The sequence below is a fragment of the Dipodomys spectabilis genome, unplaced genomic scaffold (assembly GCF_019054845.1).
Source record: "Dipodomys spectabilis isolate Male_0828 unplaced genomic scaffold, ASM1905484v1 ptg000140l, whole genome shotgun sequence".
In the NCBI taxonomy this organism is placed as follows: domain Eukaryota; kingdom Metazoa; phylum Chordata; class Mammalia; order Rodentia; family Heteromyidae; genus Dipodomys; species Dipodomys spectabilis.
The window spans coordinates 13,401,361-13,414,649 of NW_024870817.1; the positions used below are offsets into that span (position 1 = coordinate 13,401,361).

At 36.3% G+C, this 13,289-nt stretch overlaps 1 protein-coding gene across 1 annotated transcript; it reads left to right on the forward strand.

Annotated features, from left to right (window-relative positions):
• Nucleotides 1-457: 457 nt before the first annotated feature.
• On the forward strand, nt 458-11,407 carry Lysmd3 (LysM domain containing 3). Its single transcript, XM_042691075.1, has 3 exons — nt 458-633; nt 3,648-3,907; nt 8,506-11,407. The coding sequence occupies exons 2-3, from the start codon at nt 3,656-3,658 to the stop codon at nt 9,166-9,168; spliced, it is 915 nt and encodes a 304-aa protein (XP_042547009.1). The 5' UTR covers nt 458-633; nt 3,648-3,655; the 3' UTR covers nt 9,169-11,407.
• Nucleotides 11,408-13,289: the final 1,882 nt, after the last annotated feature.

Here is a 13,289-nt window from a genome sequence, read left to right on the forward strand (position 1 = left end):
CGCAGTACTTTTGCTTCTAAAGAACAATAAGCACAGTGCAATTTTCTAGAATGGGGATGTCAAGGCTGTACTGTTTCAGTGTTCTTCCCCACAGGCAGGGCAAGAAGAAATGCACACTAGCTCTTCAGCTCCGCAGCCCCAGCTCTCTCCCTCCACAGGGAGGGACAAGTCTTTGCCAGTGAACATGGGGCAGAGGCGCACCCTGCAGGTGGCTCCTGATCGCTCAGTCAGTCCGCCTTATAAGACAGTAGAAGGGCGGCGCCAAAGGGGAGGAGTCTTCCCGGGACAGGGCATCAGACCACGCCCCTCGGCGTGGCTCGGAGTCACGGCGCAGGCGTGCTGGGCGTGGTTGGACGCTTGGGGTCCAGGACTCGTTCTTGCGCCCCCGCCCTCCTCCTCCCTCCTCCGCCCGCTCCCGCCTCCGCCCACTCGACGCGATGACGCACCGCAGGTTTGCGGACGTGGCGTCGGCGCACACCCCGGAAGCTGGGGACGTTGGCGGTCGCGGCCATCCCCGTGGTGGACCAGGACAGCCGGACGCTGGGGCTCAGCCATGAATTTGTCCCGGACAGCAGCGGCGGCCTCGAACCTGGTATCCATGTCTTTGCCGCGCCCCCCCTGCTAACGGATCTGGTAAAGATGGCGGCGGGAGGTGGAGTGGGGGGTGGTGGCCGCAGACCCGGCGAGAGCGCCGGGCTGCACCGCAGGTGCGACCTCGCGGGGTCGGCGCTGGGACCCCGGGCCGCCGGGTGGGGGGCATTGCACGTCCCGACGCGAGGGACCTGGGGTAGCTGCCCCGCCGGGCGAGCCCCGACCCGGGGAGGGGCTCCTCCCACCTGCGCGGTTGCGCGCGCCTCCCGTCCTCCCGCCAGCCTCGCTGCGCCCGGCGTCGCCGGTCCTCGCCGGCCGGCGTCTCGCGTGTTGGCGCCCCCGACACGGCACGCCCCCCCCCATCCCCAACCTCCCGCCGCTCCCACCCACCCGTCCGTGCCCCCGCAGCCTGGGGCTGGCTTCCCAGCACCGCCGACGCGCATCTGGACAGGGAGTTTCTCTTTTCCTTGCTGGAGTTGATAAAGGGAGGAAGCCTGGGTCTGTGGGATGGACCCGGAGGGAAGTTGAGTTTCTGAAAGCAGAATCAGTGGGTCCCTCCGGCCCCGGCCCCGCTGGTCCTGTCCCCAGGGCTGAGCTGGCCTTGCTCTCAGACTGTCCCCAGGGCTGAGCTGGCCTTGCCCTGAGACTGTCCTCACCCACGCCTTGCTGGCTGAAGGTCAAGGCCAGCAGCCCGCCGCAGTCATTAAGACAGTCCGAAGGTACTCGGGACACCATTTCTTTTACAGCCAGAGCTGAAGCAAGCTTTCAACAACGCTCCCAAGTGGTAATTAAACTTTCTGGCCACTAGGATTCCTTAACACCCAAAATCTGTTCGGTCTTCTGGCAACTAGTTAAAAAAAAAAAAAGTTTTCTGGAAAGGGGCTGGTCCTTTTCCTGTTCTAAATTCACAGAGTCGGGGAGGGAATCCAGCCAGACAACCGGCATGCTACAGACTCCTGGGATCTCTAGTAGTTTACGCAGGTGATTGTCTGCCTGGCTCGAAGTCTGAATTTTCACTTGGATTACGAACAGCCAATTCTTGACTGTTTGGGGCATGAAAGTCCAGTTTGTGGTACTCAGCTGCTGTCGTTTCTTTACCAAGGAGAGTATTCCTATTGGATAGAGTGAAACAGGACAGGTCTTTTCGCCATATTATTGAGAACGGTTGCTATACATGTAAGTGCTATTTGGGTATTTCTCAAGGAATTTCAGGTTGCGATACTGCGGTAGTTTTGACGTTCCGAGAATATCAGAGGGTAAAAGTCTAAAGACGACCGTGTGACTAGGACAGTATAACCCCTTGTGAATTGTTATGTATTAATTGGTTCTCCACCTTTTTTATTATTATTATTCTGGCTGTCTTTTAAGAATATGAAACAATGAATATTCTTCCTAGAAAATGGGCATATGTATAGCACTTATTAGCCTATGGGTTAATTCACAGGGTTCAGCAGATACTGCTTAAAGACACAGAATAAAAGCACTTAGATAAATATATGAAAGTAGAGTAAATGTACTCATAACTTCAAAACTGCTTTTGAGATGGGGAATGTTGGTGGCTTTCTTGAATTTGGTTAAGTTAGAATGTTAGTTTCTATAATAAATAATGGAGAACCTCAGAAAACACTTTGTATACTTCGTGTATAACTATTAGTTATATTAACTATATCTATCTATCTATCTATATATATATATATATATATATATAAACTGCCATAGAGCAGGGCCAGAAACTTGCTTTTATGGGTGTGATTCTATTATACAGGCCCTTTTTCACCTGATACTTATCCATACTACTATATGAAAAAGGGCCTATATCCATAGTATTCATAACAGAACTGAGTCCTTCTAGACATCATTTGTCTCTTTGGCTTCAATGACATAATACTTCCGTAGTTTCTGCTCTTGTGCACACTCGTTTTCTATGTTTGCAGCAACTTTTATTATCTTCACCCACATAGCTCACTTATCTAGGGGCACTACTTTTTGCTGTCTTAGAGGAATTCACTGCCATAGTCATGAACCTTTCACCCCTCATCCTTCTTTCACTGTTAAATACTTTACCAAAGGGTTTTGCAGTTTTTATTCAGGAATATTAGTATGATCCTTAGCTTCTATCTTTTCTTATTTGAGCCATGTTGGAGTTTGAAGGTTTTTTTTTTTTTTTAATTTTTAAAGTTATCTTTAAGTAGTTGTACAAATGAGTTGTTATTCAAAAATGCAGTTGAAGTTTGAAGCATTTTATCTCCAGCATGTCTTTTACATCTCTCCAAATAACTGAAAGCAGCCCGTCTTTTCTTAATTGGATAATGAATATGAAGTCAAAAATGAATGTGGAATTAGTTTTCTTTTGAAGTTCTTGTGTTTGTTTTTGGTAAGAATAGATGAATTTGAGGAAGGTGAGCTAAAAGTGAGTTTGGGACTAAGTTAGAAGTTAGACCCAAAAGTCACCAACAATGTGTTCAGTCTTCATGAATCACAAATTGAATTTGCTGGGAACTTTAACTTAGATGTAAAGCTTCCTGGGGAATTAAAATCCATGGTTAAGAGCAAACTTAGGATCAACCCAGTATAGAAAATATAAATTCTGAAGTTAACATGAACCAGACAGTATATTATACAAAGACATGTCAGTGTCATGTAAAAACAAGATACTGAACAAGCCAGAAAGTTTTGAATTCAAGAAAGTATATACATACTTTGATTTCATCAGAATTCTAAGTTGTAGTCATAAAATTTCAAGACAAAACACATTTATTTCCCCAATTTACTTCATATACATTTATAGTCAGAATTTAATTTTTTGATCTATGAAAGTGTAGCAATTTAATTCCACAGTGTAATTAAACTGTCAGGCCCATCAGACTGTCTTTTTCTTCCATGTCACTGCCAGATACATTTGTTGTACTTACATAGTTAAAAAACTTGAACCTAAGTTTTTAAATAAATCATTATTTTTTGAAAAAAGGATTTTGTCCTAGTGTTTCAGAATGTATGAAACATGTAAATCAATGGAGGAGATAGATTTCAAAGTTGTTTTTTTTTTTCCCCTCTAGATTTTAACATGGCAGGAAGACATCAGAATCGTATTTCTCTCCCAGCAGTTCAGTCAAGTGCTCAAGTACATGCTTTTGGAAATTGCATAGACAGTGATATGCTAGACGAGGATGCTGAAGTGTACGAGCTTCGATCCAGAGGAAAAGAGAAAGTTCGAAGAAGTACATCAAGAGATAGACTTGATGACATTATTGTGTTAACAAAAGATATACAGGAAGGAGACACTTTAAATGCCATAGCCCTTCAGTACTGTTGCACAGTAAGTGGTTATTTTTCCATGTATATTTCTACAAAGGGGTTTCATGTGATAATTTAGGCGTACATATAATATACTTTGGTTAATTCACCATCTCAGAAGGTAAGTTTTAATTTTACATAAGGTAGTGCATAATAAATTATTTATTAACCAAACCCAAATTGAAATAAATCTTTTCTTCGCTTTTTTTCCTGTGCATAGATATATGTCACATTGATGGATATTAAGTTTTTACTTTTTTAAATGACTTTTTCTGATTTATTTCTAAATCTATTATTTTATCACTTTAATGTATTTATTCCTGTACATTTATTTGGTAGCTTTTGTCTTTTTAAAATTGGCATATACTACTTATATTACTCTTAGAATTTCCATAGTTTATCATCCTTCATAACCTTTTATGTCTAGCTCATTACTTCAAATAGCTGTATAATGTTCATTATGGATATTATGGATATAACAATATTATTAAGCCATTTGTATACTCATGAGTAGTCAAGGTTTTCTTGGTGTTTTATGTTGTTCAGTGACCATCAAAAGTATATTTTAGATGGTGCTACCTTATCATTGTAGGAAGATTCTGGCAAACAGGATTGCTAAATAAAGTGGAAAGAATGTTTTGATTTCAGTAGATCCTAAGGTCTGTTTGACCTATTTTATATGTGTTCATCTTTGGTCCTCAGAATATGTAAACACATTGCTATGATAAGTAGTTAGGAGTCTCATTTTTAAACATTGTTCTCATATTACAATCCAATAATATCTGGGGCTTATCTTCTATATTTACCTCCTTTTTATTTTTAACCACCTTGTTCTGGAGTTTGAAATCAAGCCCTCACACTTACATAGGAATGTACCACTTGAGCCACCAGCTTTACTTATTTTCCAGATAGGTTTCAAAATTTTGCCCGGGGTCATCTTCAGACCATGATTATTATATTTTTGCCTGCTGTGTAGCAGAAACTGTACATACCTGTGTTATTGAGATGAAGTCTTGCTAACTTTTTGCCTGAGCTAGCCACTTGAACTGTGATCCTCCCTATCTCTCCCTACTGTACAGCTGGTATTATAGGTGTGAGCCACCACAGCTGGCCTAAACAGAATGTTCTGAAATTACACATACAACCACCTGTTGTTCATTTTTTAAATGAACTTCTTAAATTCTTCTAATGACTTATAATAGTTACAAAGGAGATATTTCCTAGAATATTGTCAATATTGACATTTTAAAAATAAGACATTAGAATATTCTTTTAAGTATAAATTCTAAATACCATCAGGATTTTCTACCTGAACTCTTTATAATGCACACATAGATATATACGAGAACTTTAATATTGTGAAATCAGTATTCACCTTTTAATATTTTTATCCCCAGAATTTTTTATAATGTAAAATGCTTTTATACCTGACAAATGGTTTACTGCTTGTCTCATATTACTCTGCAATAGGAACACATACATTTATAAATGTCTGCATGTATATGTTTGTATAACTTATCAAAACAAATGTATTGCAAACTTTGATTTGAAAATTTAATGAACTAAAGATATTTTAATGTTTCAATATTTGAAATGCATTTTTTGATGATGAAGGGCTAGTACTTGTTTTTCTTCCCTAACTTGTTCATATATGGTAACACTATTCTTGTAATTAAATCAGAAAATATCTGATTTCATTTTTTAGGACAAATATACCTGTAAGTAAGCGTTTCGTAGAGAAATAAGTGTCTGAATGTATCTTAGAAGGTTAGAAAGCCAACATTAAAATTGATGTAGATCTGAGAGAAAAGTGGTGCAGTAGCTTTATTGGAGAATGTCTTTAGTTTTCCTTAAATGAGCCTGGAAAGTTGGGTGCTGGTGGCTCAGGCCATCAGTTCTGTAATCAGGACACTGAGATCAGAGGATCAGGCGTGGTTCAAAGCCAGCCTGAGCAGAAAAATCCATCAGTCTCTTACCTTCAGTTAACCATCAAAAAAACCAACCAAACAAAAAAAGCCAGAAGTGGAGCTGTGGCGGTGGTAGTGTGCTAGCCTTGAACACAAAAGCCCAGGAATAGTGCCCCAGGCCCTAACTTTAAGCCCAAAGATCAAAACAAAAAAAGAGAGAAAAGAAAAAAAGAACCAGAAAATTCCTCTTAGGAAAATTTGAAATGCCACTCAAGAATTGAATATAGATTGTGTTTCCAATGAGGCAAAATAAGAGTGTTTTGGCATTTGACAGTGGTGTGTAGATTTTGAGGAGAGAGAATGAATAATAGGTGTTTCGTTAGGTATTTCAGTAATGAGTAGAGAGATTATTGGAATAATTCAAATAAAGATAATCAAGATTTGGAGTAAAATAACTGGTAAGAACGGAGAAGATAGCAATAGAAAGTGTATTTTGTGAAAAAAAATCACAGGATGTATTAATGTGATTTATTATTTGAAAGGAAGAATGTTTAGCCATATGGTACATGTAATCCCAGCTACTCAGGAGGTGCATACTGGAGGATCTCAATCAAGTATTAGGCTAGTCCATGCAGAAGAGTAGATTGTATTTCAAAAACAAAACAAAAACAAAAGGGCTGAGTGCAGCTCAAGTGTTAAACTGCTTGCGAGTCGCAGTTCTCAGTACTGGATGAATACAATAAAAGGAAGAAAGATGAAAGCTGATTAATTTAACATTAGAGGATAGATGGCATTTGGGAAAGTTGATTGCAGTGAATTAGCAAATTAAGATAAATAATGCTACTTATGATGGGAGCTTCACTATCAAAGAAATACTAAGCTTATCAAAGGACTTTTAATTTTAAGATTACAGTAAGTAGTGTTATCTTTCATGATTGTCTTAAGAATTATTTAAAACAGACCATTTATAAAGCAGTAATGAGAGGAATACATAATTCAGGATTGAAATCCTAAATGTAATCAAGGCAGGTTTGCATAACAAAACATTATTACATATACTCAGATGAACCTAGATAGATGCTAGAGTCTTGAGCAGTTACTAGTTAGAGTGTAATAACAAGTAAAAGAGCATTTTACTGGTGTTTTGTTAATGAATCTTCATTTACTTTAAAACAATGCAGTCCCTAACATGACAGAGCACCCTATCTTTACTGTCTCATCCACTTATTCTTCTGCTTTCTTCCCCTACTGCTCTGTACATCTTTCCAACGTGACTCTACATCCTCGCAGCACTGAGTATACTGTCCTCTATTCCTTCCTAAAAATGGTCTGATGCTGCAGGTTTTTTATTTTTCTACTAATATTTAGTAACAGCTGACATACTATAGGTCACTGCTTATGTTCTTCGTAACATTTACATCAACCCTATAAAGTAGTAGTATTACTGACATACTTCCCTCCCACCTCCTGCAAGAGTATCATGCTTTAAACCCAGATATCCATGCTTTTAATCACCAAAGGATACTGCCTTGCTGTCCACTTCTTTTTTCACTCTCCTCTGTGTATTTCTCTTACTCAACATAACTCTCAGATTTTAGCATTTCTTAGGGATCTTTCCATGCACTTTTTTCTCCCATCCTTTTTTCTAGAGAATCCATCCAATTGTGAGAGCATTCTGAGTTTCAGATGTATCTATTCTACTGTTTACTGAACATCTTTTACTTGTATGTCTCAAGCACCTCAAAGCCAATGTAATTGTATTCTTTCTTAGTCTCTAGTGTTCTGTAATGTAGTTAGCAGCATCTCATTCAGGGATTTGACCAAACTAGAAATCTTAAATTCCATTCTAGACTCACTTTACCTCTCAGCTGTCATTTGGGTGATACATGTTCCAAGCATAGATTGATTAAAGGATTAATTGGAATGACAGATGGGGCCAATAACTTAAAGGCAGTGAGATAGTACGGTATACCAATTGCTAATCTGAGAGGCATTCCTCTCTTCCTCATCACAAAATAATCAGTGGAGGATTGTAAAATACATATAGGGAAAGCAGATGGCTGGTCTTGGAGGTAGTTGGATAAAGCTTTTACTCGGAGGGGTTTAGGAAAAAAGCAGTTTTGAAGATGAGTGAGAAGAGGAAAGTTGGTATATTTTATTCCAAGATATATGTTTTCACACACCTTTTAACATATTTGAAAATACAATGATGACATTTTCATTGATCTTGGTATTATATTTTCCCTTTAGACATAGGTAAAATAATAGTTCATCTTAGAGTTGATGGCATCTTAGTTTTGACATAATACATACTTTTAATTGGGTAAGTGAACACTTGTCTATTCTCCAATTGCCAAATTGGAATAAATATAAATATCTGTAATTCTTCACATCAGAACTGTGGTATTTATGCATGGTGTACATAGATAAACAGAAAAATATACTAGAATATACTTCAGTAGTTTTTAAGTAGTTGATTTCCTGAGATTGGTAGGGCAAAAGTATTTTAAAATTCATATCTTACAAGGAAAATTAAAATCTCTGGATATGGTAACTTAACATTGCCAAGAATTAAGCTTGTTTGGTATCCCCTATCCAGTTCAGTCTCTCCCTGTCCCCAGTCTCTTCTTAAAAAGTTAAGTAGATGAATGACAGTTGTTGCCTACTGTTTGCCTTACAATTCAGTTGATTGCTGTTTTTCCTTTTTTTACAGGTAGCAGATATAAAGAGAGTAAACAATCTCATCAGTGATCAAGATTTCTTTGCCCTTAGGTCTATCAAAATTCCAGTTAAGAAGTTTAGTTCATTGACTGAAACATTGTATACTCCAAAAGGAAGACAGGCTTCCCGTCCTTATGTTCAATATGCTCCTGAACCACAGGAAATTTTGCCAGCTGATTCTCTCTCTTCCAGTGACTCAGCTGGTAGCTTTTTAAAAGAAGTAGACCGAGACATAGAACAAATAGTGAAGTGTACAGACACCAAGAAAGAGAACCTTAATGAGGTAGTATCTGCTTTGACAGCACAACAAGTCCGTTTTGAACGTGATAACAAAACCACACAACGCAAGGATCCCTACTATGGAGCAGATTGGGGAATAGGTTGGTGGACAGCTGTAGTGATAATGTTGATAGTTGGTATTATAACACCAGTATTTTACTTGCTGTACTATGAAATTTTAGCTAAAGTAGATGTTAGTCATCATTCAACGGTGGACTCTTCTTCACATTTGCATTCTGCAGTCACACCTCCATCACAGGATAGGGAAATGGAAAAGGTAATTGTTCCAACCAAAGAAGTACATATTGACCAACAAGACGACCATAAACTGTATAGTCAAGATTCTCAGTTGCCTGTTGCTCAACACAAAACATAGCACTTAGCTCACAATCACTGTGTTAATGATCACATACATCTGGAATGTGTTGAATCAGTTATACCCAGTAACCACTTCAGATGCAAAATTTGGGGAGATTGAGGTGCTTTTCTTACCTTCCTAAAACTTTTGAGCCATTTAAAAGGACTGTGTTATCAAATTGCTACAGTTGAAATTTCTTTTAGTGAGCAGGCAGTCCATCTGTTAATAAGAACTTAAAATATGAATTTAAATGTGTTTAGGAAATTCTTGGAATATTGTATCAGTTTCATTACTCAAGACTACTTATGTTTAAGTTTTATCTTTTAAGTCATTATTTTGGATTAAGTTTGTGTTACATTTGTGAAATATAATGATAGTCTCTGATGTCTGCAGCTAAAGAAAATTATCTACTGTGACCCACCAAAAAATTTAGTTGCCAAAACTATGATTCTAAAATTATTTGATAGCAAGTAAAAACTCATATTTGAAATTTTAAAAACATACTTCTGTAGCATATGTACTATGAAATCATAAATAGAAACAAATGGAAACATAATGTCTAATTTATGTAACAAGAAACTAGGACATTGATTAAATATTTTGAAGGCCCCAAAATACTGTGCTGTGGTTGGCAGTTGCCATTTGGTGATAAGAACACTGGAATAGGTAAGATCTAAAAATTTTTTGTCTCTTAAAAAATGCTTTAAGACAGACTTTTTAACCTCATCTGTTTCTGTTTTAAAATAATACTTGTCTCTGGTATTTCAAAGTACTTTGTTAGTTCCTTGGTGAAAAGTGACATACATACACAGATTAGCATTCTTACATACTGTGATAAAGCCTTAATTATATTTAATGCCTTATATTAGTTTATGTAAGTTTATAACCACTTTAAAATGAAAAATAAGAGTTAGATGGTCCAATCAGATTCATAGGCGGTCCGTCATTACATAAAGCTGTGTAAATTTATCTCTACTTTCTCTAGAAAGCACAAGTTAATGGGGTTTCTGCCTCTGGTGTCTGGCAGGAAATATTAACATTTTTTCCCCTAATTAACAGTGTAAAACTGAGGAATACAGATGAGAAGTGTAAAGATAGAATGAATACTTCGTAGTTTTGTGGATCAGCCACAGTCTGGCTAAATAAGAATTTGTATACAGGTTCCCTCTTTTTTTAAATGTGTGTTTTTAAAATATAGCTAAAGTGATTCAAAATGAGATTTGATGAGTCTGGATTGCCTGTTTTTGCATAATAAAGTATACCTTAAGATATATAATGCCATCTCATTTTCTGGGCATTATATCCTAACATTTAATGTTTCTCCCTTTTGATCAGTCCTTTTATATCTCAACTGCCAATTTTTATACAGTTATGTGCATAAATATTTATGGTAATTAGGGTTTATATACTTTCAAGAGGAAAGCCCGGGAAAGGAACAGGAGAAAGAAATTACTTTTAATATCTGGTATGTATCAGAAAATTACCAAAAAAGTGTTTAGTAAGAAATTTTAATGAGTCAATCCTTTCAGTAAAGCTTTTAGTTAAAATAATTTGTTTTAATGTGCCTTGGGTATCTTCGATGTGGAGCGTTATCTTTATACTCAATGTTAACTGGCCAGTTTACGTTCTATTTATTAAGCCTGCTGAAAAATTAAGTCTTAAGGTAGAAAGACAAGATTATTTTGGGGTGGATCAGGCTAGCTGTCATTTGAAGAACTTCCTTTACAACAAATTGATTAGAGTCTGATTCCTTTTGGCTCATTTTACTTTGTCACAACTGTGTGGTTACTTCTTTTTAAAATCAGAGGGTGTTCATCTGTCTTACAGAGTGTCCTTTTTGAAGGAAATGTAGCATTTATACTTTATGAAACAATAGTTTTTTCTCTTTTAATTAAATATTTTGATCAGTTGAATATAATCCAAAATATTCTATATGCAGAACTGTAGTTGAATCTTTTTTAAAAAGGAAATTAAGCATTTAGTCGATTTAGAATTTTAGTTTTCAAAACATATTACTGAGTACACATTAAATTTGTAACAAATGCAAATTATATTGTATACCCAAGTAATTTTTAAGTACACTTTAATTGTGTTGAAATCCTCATTTGAATTGACTTGGAAGCTATACATTAGTTTTTACATGTGTATTTTTTTCCTAAATGTAATTTATAAAACTTAATCACTGCATTTGGTTCATCTAAACATTTAAAGTTGCAAGTGAAGAAGAAATTGGTATTTTGGGACCAAGTTCTTTTTTTGTTGTTGTTAATTTTAAGTCTGAGTAGATGTGACTAAGGTTGTTTTGAATTATTGAATGGCCACTAAAATTTTTGCTCTCTTCTAGGAAAAAGAAATATGTCCTGCTGGCCATAAGAATTAGAAAGAAGGCTGTAATGTCATCTGGAAATAATCTCCAGATGACTTGATTTTTAAAGTCATTCTTTTTGGGGGGCTCTACCTGATTTTTTAATGTCATAAAAAGTTCTTTAAATGAACCACTAGTTAGTGGTTCTTTTTAAAAAGATTACTTTTAAGATGACCTAGTTGGAAATATGAAGGATATAGTAATATCATGAAGCAAAGATCCAGTATAGATAAAAGTGTTACAGGGTAAAGGTGTAATTTTTAAAATCTATATTTAACTGGTGCATTATGGGAGTCATTCTCACTTTGAATTACAGCAATTTTGCTCAGGAAATCAGTATTTTTCTTCTAAGTATGTGCATATTGCACTGATAGATCACAGAAATAAATGAATGCCTTATTTAAATAATTTTATGTATGCAAAAGCTATAAACCTTTTCTATAATGTATTTTATATCGTAAAATGTAAGAGAACATTATGGTAGCATATACAACTGTAAAAAATAGTTTTAAAACTTTTTGCCCCCATTGTTTTTCATATTTTAAAAGATATGCAAAACGTAATAAAGGTTTCTATTTTATTATTTAATCTGGAATGCAACCTGGTGAATTTAATTAAATAAGGCAAACCTCTTCTGCTCTACTTTCAGACTGTTCTAAATACAGAGATACTGGGTAAAATACATCCAGTTACCAAGGTTTACAAATTCCATTTCCTACTTGTTACATTGAGACAAAATTCAGTCCATTATAGGATATGTCTTTGGAGCCTCTTCCACAGGAAAGACTTAGTGAAGTATGTTTTCCAAGTTACTTATTAAAGCTCTGGATCTGTCATATGAAATACTCTATCTGTGCATTTTATTGTAACAAAAAGTTCTTCAAGAATATTATTATTTTACAATTTACATACAAGCAGAAAGAAGTAAGAAAATTACTTAAGAACTTTTATTTAACAGGAAATCGTATTAGTTATTCCATGTATCTTATCTTTTTCCATATTTAAAAGCATGTTGATCTTAAGGTTGTGTTTACAGCCTTTTTAAGTAAATTTTTACCACAGAAACAAATAACCATATGAAAACAAAGCCATTGACATTGTTCACTTGAAGGGAAATATCAACAAGAAACCTCCAAATGTTTTAGTATTTTCTGATAACTTTAATCCAAGAAACCAATTATCAGGTTTATTATCTATTCTCTATTATCTGTTACCTTAGTTTGTTACTCTTAATTGGTTTTCCTAATCATATACTCAGTTTTCTTTTGTCCGTGGTAGTGATTTAAGAAAATATTTGTATAGGCATCCTTGTTTATAAATAGTTACTTTAACTAGTTTTTCTCCCAAATGAAAATTAAAAGGCAGCTACTCAGAAGGCTGAGAAAAGTCTGATTAACCAGAAGAAGCTGGAAGCAGACATGTTACTCAAGAGGTAGAGTGCTAACCTGGAGCAAAAAAACAATCATGTTCAGCATAAAAGTATCAATAGTAAATAGACATTTATTTTGTAAGAATTTAATGTGTAAACAAATACAGAATAATAATATAACATTCAGTTTTGGTTGTTACAAAGACATTTCAAAGAATCCTTTTAAACGATAGTAGGAAGCTATTTCTGCAAAGTGATGTTTGCCTCCCTATTGAGTAACTTCACAGTTTCAGATCGTAAGCCCTCAAACCAAGATAATGTAATCTGGAAAGCCTCACAATGAGTAGGTTTTAAAATTGTAATATCTTTCAAGGGGGAAAAGAAATGTGCTTGCTTAAGAAGAAA